The sequence below is a fragment of the Lonchura striata genome, chromosome 1, assembly GCF_050655825.1.
Source record: "Lonchura striata isolate lonStrDom1 chromosome 1, ASM5065582v1, whole genome shotgun sequence".
Classification (NCBI taxonomy): Eukaryota; Metazoa; Chordata; class Aves; order Passeriformes; family Estrildidae; genus Lonchura; species Lonchura striata.
This window is the reverse complement of record NC_140703.1, coordinates 70,127,974-70,140,732: the sequence shown is the minus strand read 5'-3', so window position 1 is coordinate 70,140,732 and position 12,759 is coordinate 70,127,974. Positions and strand designations below refer to the sequence as shown.

General features: G+C 40.1%; 1 protein-coding gene across 10 annotated transcripts in view; it reads left to right on the top strand.

The window, feature by feature from the left end:
• Positions 1 to 12,759, top strand: part of MTUS2 (microtubule associated scaffold protein 2) — a 273,605-nt gene that overhangs the window by 205,711 nt on the left and 55,135 nt on the right. For all 10 annotated transcript variants that reach the window (XM_021541972.4, XM_077781450.2, XM_021541971.4 and 7 more), the window contains 2 exons: positions 3,895 to 4,056; positions 12,251 to 12,349. In XM_021541972.4, the coding sequence (XP_021397647.3) occupies positions 3,895 to 4,056; positions 12,251 to 12,349 (261 nt within the window). The remainder of the gene's footprint in view (positions 1 to 3,894; positions 4,057 to 12,250; positions 12,350 to 12,759) is intronic.

The window sequence follows — 12,759 nt, the reverse complement described above, 5'->3', positions numbered from 1 at the left end:
GCAGACAGGGAAATCTGTAGATGTGCAGCTCCAGAACACAGCCCTTCCTCTAATTGTCTCATCTCAGATCAAGACCTGCCACACAACATGGCCTAATTAATCTCTCATCAAATGCAAAATTCTCCACATTCATGTTCCTGCTAGTTTTACAGTACTACGTACTATCATATATATTTCTATCCTTTTTTATCAAATTTTAAAATAATTTTAGAAAAGGACCACCTACAAGAGGCACAGACTCGTAGTGACACATACAAAAGAGTCTTCCTTTTCTGAGGGTGAGCAGCCCCTGAAATGAGCTGCAGCCAGATGGTAAAAACAGTGGTGACAGATACTGAGAGAGAGTGGTTCAAAGACACTAGGAGCCAGTGGGATTTTGGTCATGGTTTTCTTCGAACATGCAGCCTACAATATGTTCCCAGCCCTAATTTCTCCATGGCTATTGGCAAACAAGTGTAGGGGAAGAATGGCTGCAGCTGGGACTTTTCAAAGTAGCTGCAAGTCTTCAAAGGAATGTTCTTCTTTCCAATTTTTTTTTCAGAAGCAGAAGAGTAGGATTCCTTGGGGCTCATAGTGAGGAGATGATAAAAGTGAGGCTGAAGGCCTTCAGCCCCAGCAGATCTTTAATAGGTTGTTAACCACTCTACTGCAAAGTCAGCAATGCTACTCCTCATAGAGCACAGAATCTGCAAAAATGCCAGGCCTTTTATGTAGCAGCCCCCAGACGACTCACCAGGTGCTTCAAAGGCAAGTAGAGTCTCACCTGGTTTAGACAGAATGCCAAAGTGGAGGACTAGGAGGGAAGAGGTACAATACAGCAAAGGATGTGGTCACCTGGAAACTGTTCACCCACTGCACATCTGGTGTTTCTGTACAGGCTTTTACTGAAAAATAAGAGATGGTATCATGGGCAGATGCTACTGATTCACCTGCTGCAGATTATAGTGGGAGGCATTATTTCATGAGGGACTAACAGATGGGCCATCTGATGAATAATCTTTCTGATTTTCCTGTAAGTTGATTCTTGAAGTAAATGAAAATCTTTATTTTCCTCCTAGATTGTGAGAAATATACATTCTCCTATTTAATTTCTTCTTTGAATGCTATATGAGCTCTGGAAACTATATCTAGCAAGATGAAACTTGCCTACCTCTGCTCGTGGGGAATTAGATGCTGCCCTAGTGATTTCTGTGGAAGCAGCAAACACTTGCTTTTTGGGGCATATTGTACATGCCAACATTGTTTTATCCCACTGTCTCTTTCCAATCTCCATTTGTGAGTGAAGAGCAAAGTGAGAGACAATGTCTCTTAAGAGAAACATTGACCTTATCTCAGCAAATCCTGGGTGTCTTGATATTGCTGTTGTGGTGAGTTGACCCTTGCTGGCTGCCAGGCACCCACACTGCTGCTGTCTCACTGTCTCACCTCCTGTACAGGAGAGGAAAGAAAATAATGTGAATAAGACCACAGGTAGAGACAAAGACATGGAGATCACTTATCACCTGCTGTCCCAGGCAAAAAAAAATTACTTGGAAAAAGTTATTTAATATGTTAACAATTAAAAGGTGTGAAACAAAGACAAAGCAAAATATTAAAACAGTTTCCCCCCACTGCTTTTTTCCCAGTCTCAGCTTCACTCTTCCCTTCCCAATTCCTCTACCTCCTCCATCCCACATCCCCACTGAGCAGCACAGTGGGAGGAGAATGGATGTTGCATTGGTCCATTACAGTTCCTCTCTGCATTTCTTCCATCTCACACTTCTTCCTGCTCCTGCATGGGTCTTTACCCAGGGCTGCTGTCCTGCAGGATAAACCTGCTCCAGTGTGGTTCTCATGTCCAGGCCCACAGCTTCTGCCAGGGCCCTGCTTTTGTGAGGGCTCTCCATGGATGCAGCTTCCTCTGGGCCATGTCCACCTGTGCCAGCGTGGAGCGTGAATATCTGCTCCATTATGGTCCTCCCCACAAGCTGCTGGGAAATTCCTGCTTCCCCATGGTCTTCTCCAGACTCTGTAGGGAGCACCTGCTCCCTCTCAGCCTCACACTTCTTCCCTCACTCCTCACTGTAGGGCAGTGAATGAATGTTAAAATTGAGAATAAAGGGTTTCCATTTAAGAACACTTGAAAACACTTGAACTCTGTTTCTCTGCAAATAATAAGAATAATTTACTCTTCAAGGTTAGTGCTTCTGCAATGGAAACTTATAAAAAATAGCTGAAAAAAGAAAAAAGATTTCTACAAGTGGTGCTACCCAAGCTGACTGGGTAAGCATATGTATGAGACCACTCCAGGAATAGCTTCAGGAGTGTGGTGCAGACAGCTGAGGTGCACACACATGCTGCAGCATTCCCCAGCACCTGGCAGAAGAGATGCCCTGGTGCACAGCTGCAGAGGAGATAGGGCTAGGTTGGGCCAGATTTTCTGCTGTTGTGACTTTATGGAAGTCAGCAGTGTTTTGTCACAGTTAATCCAGCACATAAACTTAAATGTTTGTTACACACGTGAAAAATGCATGTAGTTTGGATATTCAACACTCTCCCTGATGTCCTGAGGGATTGTTAGGTGTAGAGCTGTGTAAAGGTGACAAGTGCTTCAGGTCTTTCTGTTCCTGTGCAGAGTACACTACACTGTTTTGAGTTTTTAATGTGGCTTGGGAAGGGTCAAATATGTTTGTAGAAGTCCATTTATAATGCAGATATGCACTTTAAATTAAAATGTATATGCAAGCAGCCTCAAAGAAACAGCAAAACTTAAAGCTGTTTTTTCAGAGCCAAAAGAAATATTCTTCCTTTACTAGAAAGAAGATTTTCTTTTCCAATCTGCTTTTTTTTTTCTCTGGTGGATTTTCAGTAATAAAGGCAAAGATTAAAACTCTTCTTTACTTGCACACTTTCAAGAAATCTATGTCTTAAAAATATTGGAGAATTATTGAGATGCGGCTATCATTTTCCTGCAGGCACTACCTAATATTATATTGTATCTTTTAAAACAATTGAAATAAAAATTATCAGCCTTTTCTGACATCCTTTGTATTTCTTGCACTATCTCCACTATTTTTTTCCAACAAAATGCTCATTCTTCTGCAAATGTTTAAATCCAGATCTGCTGTAATCTTTTACTCCTCTTAAGCCTTGTAGACAGATAGGTAAAAACAACACTCCAACTCTGTCTTTCTCAAATTTTAAGAAAATATTGTTTTCCTTATGTCTACAAGGAATCTAGGATGTCATTATTCTGTAGATGGCAAATGCAGGAGGACACCAAACACATTTAAAGTTTTGAAAGAGGTCAATTTAAGTTGTAAAACTTGGTAACCTAATATTTGTTATGAGAACATGACTGAAGTGGATTTGAGAGTTAAGGCAGAATTTTTTCTTTGTTCTTTATCTTATTATTCAAATGTCTGTGTGTGATCTGAGGTCTTTTTGTGGGAAATCTCTGCCTGAGCAGGGGAATTTGAAACTTTGCACCACTGAGTCCTGCTATTCCCTTCTATTTTGAACATCAGCAGCTTCCAAGTGATAAGGTGAATGTGTGGTGTGGCTCCTCTAGCAGCTACAAAACCATAAACTCATCTACCCATATATGTAGGAACTCCTTGGTTTCTTTATGAGTGTTGTAGCCACAGACCTTCATAGAGGTAGACAAAGGGGAGGAGGTCTTAATTTCCTGTTGGAATCAGACTGTAACAGCAGCCAAGACTTTGCATTTAAGTTGTTGGGAATTCTTTATTTCTACCTCAGGGTTTATACTGGAGAAAGCCCATGTCACTTATTCCAAGCTAGGGAGAATGTGTCAGTGTGGATTATAATTGCTGATAGAAGTTTGGTCTGTATGCCACAGTTCACATACATTTTTTATGGAGTTATAATTAGTGCAATTCCGGTCTCCTGCAGGTTCCACCTTTGGAAATGAAGACCAGACCACCCCTAGGGCATCTGCACCTTCTAAGGATGCTCCCAAGGGGAGCAGCAAAAGCACGACACAGGTATCGAGCAGCACGGTGACACCACGCAGGAGCTTACTGCCAGCACCAAAAACTGCCACAGCACCCGCTGGTAAGTGCTCCAAACTTCAAACACCACCTGCCTTAAGGCAAGAAATGCAGAAACCTTGCTGTGATGCTGTTTTACTGCTTGCTTTTAATTAATTTTCATGCCATCCTTGAGCCCATTGCTGTGTGCTCATTTGGACTCCATTTACCATAGACTCTTTTGAACAGAGGCAACAACACAGCTATAATCTCATTTTGTGAGTTATGTGTAGAATTGAAGGCATTTACTGTCCCTAACTACACATGCCAGAGATTTATTGTATATATTGTTGGTTCTCAACAAGCAGTTTTTGAAAACACTGCATTGCTTTAGAGAGGAAAGCATTCCATTGAGCAGATAATTCATCGCTAGGTATGTTTGCAGTGATGACAATACTGGCCTCTAGGTTTAAGTAATCTTTGTTTATTTCACTCAGAGAGGAAGAAGGAGGCAAGAAAACAAAGCAAAAAAAACCACTTGTCTTGTTTCCAAATTGTTTCATTGCCTAAACTCTCCTTCTGCTCAATTCAGTTATGTCTCAAATAACCAGTTCCATCAAGTTCAAATTAGATCTAACAGTTTAGATTCCAAATTAATAATTTCATCCAAGCTGGCTCTTACTCAACAGTGTTTCATCTCTATATAAGTTCCATTTGGTTTGATAACACATTGGAAATGGAGCTGGGAAGGAAATGTCAGTGAAAAATATGAGACAAAGACTTTATGAATTGCTAGTTCTTGTCACCTGGTTTCAAGACAGATTTACCTGGTGCAGTGATTTGACCTTGGCTGGACACCAGGTACTCAGCAACCCAACTGGACAGAGGGAGATAGTACAATAAAAGGCTCATGGGTCAAGATAAGGATGAAAGGATAATTCGGCAATTACCATGTCATAAACTTGCCTGATTTATTCTGGAAGGAAACTAAATATGGAAGTAGGGTTACCTGCCTGTGTTATGCAAGCAGTCAGACACAGTTCCTAAACAGGGGCAGCTGACAAGTTTAGGAAATTGTCATTATACACAACAGACAGAAGCAAAAGAAACTATGATAGCACAATGTCCTGTTTTAATTTTTTATGAGCCAAGTTAGCATCATATATCTATGGCCAATTCTTGATATTTTTTTCTTTTTTTTTTAAATTAAAACAGTGTCACAGTTCCTCAAAATGCTAAGCATTTGATAGGAGCAAAGGCTTAAATAAATCAAAAAAATTATGAAGACAATGGTTTTTTAGCAGTTCTAATCTTGCCTCTCTTGCAATAGCATATGAACACTGGGTCTAGATCCCAATGTGATAGAGACACCTACAGAATGTAAACTTTTCTGTTTAGGTATGCTTTGGAGAGTGATTTCTATAGGCTTGATGTTGCATATATATTTATCATCTGACCAACCTCCTGTGCAAGACATTGCACTTAGTAAACTGAAGTGCTTAGAGCACTCCACAGTTACGGCTGAGGAGCACAGGCACTAAGTGTATTGCACACAGCATATTTTATGTAAGGAAGAAATTATTTCACAGAGACGATGGCAGTAATTTAAATATAAATAATATTTTTGAAATATTGCAATATCAGGTATTTTAAAAATTACATTTTCATTTCAGAGACGTACATAATTTTATCTGTGTATGAATAGTAAATTTATTCACAAATGAAAATATCTACCTATATTAATGAATCAAAATAGCCATCAAAAATCACATTAAAGCTTTCATGTATTAGATGTTTTTTGAGAAGACCACATGAACTGTAAATTTTCACTTAAAAAAATAAAGACACAACTGCTCAAGAGCAATTATATTCCTGATATTTCACTAAAAGTGCTTGTGAAATACATTGGACTACAGGGAATAAAAATATTTAATGAATGAAAATAGACTCAGCTTCTGCTGTGATGATCATCAGCAGATGATGCTGTACTTCAGATGATCAAAAAAGAATTCTGGCATAGGACAATAGCAGTGGAAGTTCGTTGTCATGCAAATTGTTTTGCAGGCATGAACTGATGGCCTTTCAACAGCTCTGTGAAAAGAGTGCACTTAATTAGGTTTCAGTGTATTGCACAGCCCTTTTTATATTTACATGTCTGTCAATTTATAGAAAAGGGAAAAGAATACACATACTTGACTAGAAAATGAGAGGTCTTTTAATTTCACTTAAATATATTAGCTACTTTGGGAAGTACAGTGATAACATAACTAAAATTTAGCATTTCTATATTGCTTCATATTTTGTTTAATGATAGGTGAAAGCAGCTCTCCATCAGGAACTCTGCAAACATAATCTAGCTATGAAATTCATGTAAGCTTCCTCTTTCCACAGATGCTGATTAAAATATATAGTACTTGAAGCATACATATATGAATTTTCTGGTTTAAATTTCCTCTAAAATGGGGGAATATCTGCAGATGGCAATGTTCAGAGACTCAGTTCTGTCCGCCAGGCTGGATCTGCCACCCAACTGTCTATTAAATCAGAGGGCTGTGGGATTTTATATTTTCTATGCCCTGTTACAGATTTTGAGGGGTGTGTGTTATGGGATTCCTATTTCTACTTGGCTATTATTTAATGACATGCATAAGAAATATCCTAATTTGAGTGCAATGACAATGGTAATAAGGAATTCATTTGAGCAGCTTGTTCCAACTTGGCCCCTAAATTAAAGACAATCAAAAGCATCGTTCAAAAAATTCACCCAGCCAATTCCTGTGCTTCTACAAGTACCAGTAAATCATATATAACAGGACAGGCTGTTAAATGCAATCAGTCAAGATGAAAAATAGGAGGCCAGTGTTATCTCAGCTCTCACCAGCAATGTTATAGTGTAAAATGTGCTTTTTTTGATCAGATTCTGCAAAATCCAGATAGCACAGTGTCAGCAGGAAGGAGAGGGATGAGCTGAGGTCACCTGATGGGGGAAGAGTAAGCACCAGCATTCCTACAGGGATGAAGAGAGAAGAGTCTGCTGCTGCTTTGTTCCCCCTTGCAAATGCTTTCCCTTCCAAGCTGAATAGCAGTGTGCAGTGAGTTACATTCATATTCTTCCTGTGCTGAACACTGGGATATGCACCACTACCTTGCAGGTGAAAGTGGAAGTTGATCTGCAAGTTTTCCTACCTTTCTTCTGGGAACCACTCTGAAACATGCCATAGCACAACTGTGTGAGGAAGAGACAATAAAATGCCAGAGGATCCATGCAAAATGGCAGAAAGAGGAGTAGTTGTTTTAACTCTTCAACTAACTTTGGATGTTCTGAATTACCCTGAGATTTTTCTGTTCAGCCCAAAGAATGATTTGTTTTATCAGCTGCATTTTTTCCTTAATTTTTTTACCAGCTAACGAGATTTTACTATTTTAATATAGGAACAAGGCAACCATTTTCAAACAAGACCATTAAATAGTTGTTATGCTTTTTTTCTTATCAGATTGACTTTATATTTGAAACAAACACAAAGGGAAAAGCACAAGCATTAGCAATTTCTACTTCAAAAAATACGTAGTCTTTCTTCCACCAATAAAGAGTCTTCTACCTCTTTATTCAGTTGTTCAGTGTCTCATAGATCATAGGAAGTAGAGAGTCTCTAGAGAGAATTAATTTGCTCTCATTCTACAGAATCCATCATATTTCCAGCTTTGCTCATTTTGTCTCAAACACTGCATGCAGGGATGTGTCATTACTCACCAAGGACATGACTAATCGTGGGCATCGGGGGAAAGGTAGAAGAAACCTCAAAGGGGTTCCCGGTGTCTGTGAGTGACTGAAGATATTTCCTTGGGGTTCTTTTTGGTTTTTTTTTTTTTTTTTAACTTGCAGACTGCATTAGTTAACTTATAAAATACTCCTGAGAACAGTTGGAATCCATCTGAATGCAGTCAGTCCCATTGAATCGTTAATGATGGCTGCAGCATGTTAGGATTTGTTTTGGAATAAATACTCAATATACAATTTGTTAACTTGCTTTCAGTTTGAAAGCAAATTGAAGCCTATCACAGTGCACAGGCTTTTGAAGACTCAAAAATGTACAGGCAAATACAAGTGCTGATTCTGCAGTGGTTGAGGAGATGTCTTGGATAAGGTGTCTTTTGCTCAGCTTCTTAGGCTAGCATTCAGCACTGCTGGGGGAATGGAGAAGTGGCTTTGTTTGTCTGCTATTTTACTAAGTGATTTCTGGAATGTTTTGCCTTGTGTTTCTAATTATTTTGCATTTGTTCCTTCTGTTTTATTTGGAGCAGGTTGCATATGTTAATTAGGAAATGTAAATACCTTTACAAAACTGTGTTTAGAGGCCCTTCTCAAAAGAAAATGTTGTAAGCACACTAGTAGATATTTGTGCTCATTGTTCTTTTATGGCCTGAAATATCCATTCCTTTACACAAAGGAATTTTAAAAGAGAGGAAATGTTGGGAGATATCTAACTTTAAATGGAATGTAGATTCACATAAAAAATAGTACTTTGTGGCTTTGATTACTGGCTACCAGAAACAAAACTTCTCATTGCATGAGCTCTGTCAGTGGTAGGAGGTGGCAGAGCCTTGGAAACTGTTCCAGGCAGCCTGGAAGTTAATGGTAGCTCCTGAGAAGCCAGGAGGTTTTTGCTAGGAAGCTCAGTGCTAAAAAGCTTCATTATGCAGGAATAAGGCTAATGTACAGGCATTTAGGATAGAGCTAATTGGAATTCCATATTTCCAGTCTGTGGGCAATAACATGAAGAATTTGAATAAATTTTGTTCCAGATCAGATTTCATATACCTTATAAAAGACAAATTTAGAAGGAAATTTAAAAAGTGTGCAAATTCAAGAAATATACACTTATGGCGCTTAATTTCCATTTGTAATTTCATGTCTTTTTTTGTTATTTTATGATTGCGCACATAACACCTTTTGACATTTCAAAATATATATGACAGAACATGATTTGAGGTTTTACATGTGTTCAGGCCTGTAATAACAACTGAAGAATGTTTGTCTTGTTTCCTGAGTTACCCTGGAGCATCAGACCTTTTTTTGTGCATTTTAGTCTTTGAATTACTTTTAGTACACTTCAAGCTAGAAAGGATCAAACTTTATAACCTCCTGCTGCACCATACCCTGTGCTACTGCACATTATGCTAATTACTACACGATTGCTCTCCCTCTGATTTTTTGAACTTGAAATTCTATATTTACATGAAATGACAAAATCTGGGCCCAAACACTTGTAATCTAAAGATTTATTTTCCCTGCAGGAAATCAACATGTTTTCTGAGCATTTCTCTTTGAACACACTAACAGCTGTTGTTTCAAAAGACAAGAACAAGCCCCATTTTTAGAAAAGCATTCAGCTCAAGCTCTTATACGAGGTCTGATGCCAGGGATGGCTCTTCCCCTAAAATTTCCCTGTGGGTGATGAGCTTAGCAAAATGGTAACAGTTTGTTCCCGCAGACTGTCCTTCCTTTTGCCTGCTGCGTGCTTTCTAAATCCCTCTCCTCTTAAAGAGGGCTGCCGAGAGGCCACCAGGGCCTTCCTTCTTATGAAGGAGAAGTTGAATAATTGTTAGCTCCATGTGTCCCTGTCCCTGTCCCCTTCCCAGCCAGGCTGTGCTGGGCACTGGCTCTTCCCTTGTGGCACAGCCCCTCCTCCCTTGCTCACTTGCTGCACCGCTGCCCCACCAGACCTCAGGAGCTCTCCTAGTCTTTTAAACTGAAAAACGCATTGATCTTCCTTGTTACTAATCCTACTTACCTTTCCTTGCCCAGATATCTCTTTGCACCTTCTTTCTGCTGGTCTTCCACTTTCTGGAGCCAACGTCCCCCATGCAGCTCCCGCTGCTCAACACAGACCCTGCCTTACCCTCTGCAAAATCCTGGGCTGCTTTGCTCCATTTTCTTTCAACCAAGCTCTAATTGGTTCTTGTTTTGTGCTTAAGGTCAAGGAATTGAGTAAATTCCCCAGGTGTTCCTCACTGAAAATGTATCAAAACCAAAAGTAGTTAATTATTTACATGCATTAGGAAAGCATAAGGAAAGCACGCACTTTTCTCTACTGTTGTCTGTTTTGGCATCTGGCATAGCAAAATTTATGGAGGAGCTCAGTATATGGCATATTTATGCATTATATTTTTATTTTGACAGCTCCAGAAAGGCCAAAGCCTTATTACCATGGAAAAGTGATGCTTGAATCTGTAACTATATAAACAAGGCCTGGTTTTGTCTCACAGCTGCCATCTCAGGTTGTCCGTAGTAATGAAAAGGCACCATAAACTTATTTTATGTCCTACTCCGTAGTAAAATACAGTGTAATAGTGGGCAGGCATGGGCAATTTCTATCTTCAGTCACTTCACTGTGAAAAGTATTAATCACAAATGAGAATCATAGCCTCGACATGTTGTATTTAAGAACAGCAGAGAAAATGGAGATGGACAAAAGTAAAAGTATGAGCAAGTATTCAGTCTTTATAAGCCCCTGACAGCTGATGGTGTGATTTGCCTATGAACAATGGAAGAGAGTCAAAGAGGGTTTTAGAACTTGTCCCATGCTTCCCTCCCACAAACAGTTGGACATGCAGGTGCATGTGTTCTTTCCAGAAACAAATGCTGTAAGCAAATCTCTGCAAGCAAATGCTAAGAGACAGTGCTAGGAATTATGCAGCTCAGCTTGTGGTGTGTGGCAAATGCTGCGTCTGCAGCTCTCTGCATGCAAGTCCTGATGCAGGCAGAAGTGGAAGGGTGAAAGATGTATCAGAAATAAACCTATATATACTGCTGTGACTAGGTGTGGGTTTGGAAGGAGCAGAAAAGTAGTAAAGCAGCAAGTGTCCCTCAAGATTATGATCCCCATATAAAATTATAATTTTCCTCCATTGTTGAAAGAGCCAGGTAACATTTGTATTAAGTAAAATGGAAGACAGTGTTAGCTTTTGGACTGCCACTGTCATTAGGCATCACCAAGAAAATCTCTTTTTTTTTTCTTCTTCAGATACTTCAGATTCTGTGGGACATCTTCCTATAAGATGCCTGTGAGCATACTCATAAGATAGGGGAAAGTCAGTAAGGCAAACTTTGTTTTTCCTCTATAGCAAGTCATTTGCTTTAAATATCTCTGTTTTTCCTGTGTATCCAGGGGCTGTGACACAGCCCTTCAGGTTAAATGCAACCCTCAACAAGCACTAATGGTTAAAATAAGGAAAGCAAACAGGAAAATACATTATTGTCCCAGGGGTTTGCTTTTTATTGCTCTTTCTCCTTACTTCTTTGATGAATAATTTCTGCTTGAGATGCTGTGACTGTCACACCATGGTCAGAAACAGGGCAGGACCTCATGTTACTGCACTCAGCATGGTCCCCACAGCTATTTTGATGGGAGCTGTGGGTGGGCAGGAGGAGCTGAGCTTGGGTGGCCCCTCTGGCTTTCAGAATGTTGTGTCCCCCTGGTTCAAGAGGCAGTCACTGACTGCAGAGCTCTGACAGCTGGCAGACCAACCCGAGGCCCTGACCAGAGAGCTCCAGTGGTGGGACAAGTAACATACATACTGAGTTGCCTCTCTCGGAAATATTCCATGTCCTGGTTCATCCCACACTGGCACAGTGCCTTGTAGGTTTGTGCCCTGAATGTGCTTGCCCACCTCTGTCCCTGCCTGCCTGACTGCACAGACAGAGACCCACTCTTGTGTCTGGCCAGCTCTGACACGTTCTGCCAGCTTCTGGTTCTAGCCTCTCTCTTGCCTACATGAGACCATCTTGGGAAAGCTGGTCTCCAGAAAAGGCAGCTTCCTTACCTGTGGAAAAGGTGACAGGGCAGGAACTTGCAGGTAATTTTAATCAGCTTTGCACGGTCCTATTCGCTTCTCCTGCAGCCCAGAATGAAGTTGCACGGCAAGGTGAAGAGACAGGACACAGCACTCAGAACAGATAGGATGGGTTACCTGTGTAACTATTCATGCCTTAATGGCATTTATCATGGTGCAGATTACTGGAAAGCCAAGGTAGTGTGTAAGGTCTTCTTCTGTCCTTCTTTAGTGCTGTGCATGTCAGCTCAGCCGCAGGTACACAGTTGTTGCAGATATGTCACTTTGGCATCCAACCCAGAAGTGCTGTGTAGCATCGTTCTGTGCAGAGCCCAGGACATTGGTGAAACACATTTTGCTATTTTGATGTGTATCTCAGTGACATAGTTCTTCACAGTTACAAACAAAAGGTCTTTCTACCTTTGATTTTTTTTTTCCTAAAACAGGTGTGAAGAAAGAAGTCCAAAAAGATCAGGATGCTAATAGACCAGCTGTCTCATCCCCTAAGAAATCAGCAGTAACAGCCACAAAACTCCATTCACCAGGTATTTATGAATCTGAAAGCACTGTTTCAGGAAAGATTTAAACTTGTTTACTTTGCATCTCTTGTTAACACGCTCAAATCTGAGACCTACTATTGTTAAGTGAGGATTGATTGTGTCCAAAGTTCATTAAGCTGGGTACAGCAGGCTTTATCATACGAATACATGAGCTGAATAAACTTCTGTTCTCTTTGTTATGACCATGTAATCATCTCTTTCAAAACAAGGAGTTGCTGCTATTACATGTTTATGGGCACAGGAACATTTGTTTGTCATTACAATTTTCTTACATAAAAAGAGGACAGGATATATATAACAAAATAAAAGACACCTCAGAGAATTGCCTGGAGTGATAATGTATGGCTCAGAATCTACTCTTACTTGTATGCAGAGGCACTACATTTCCTGGGCTA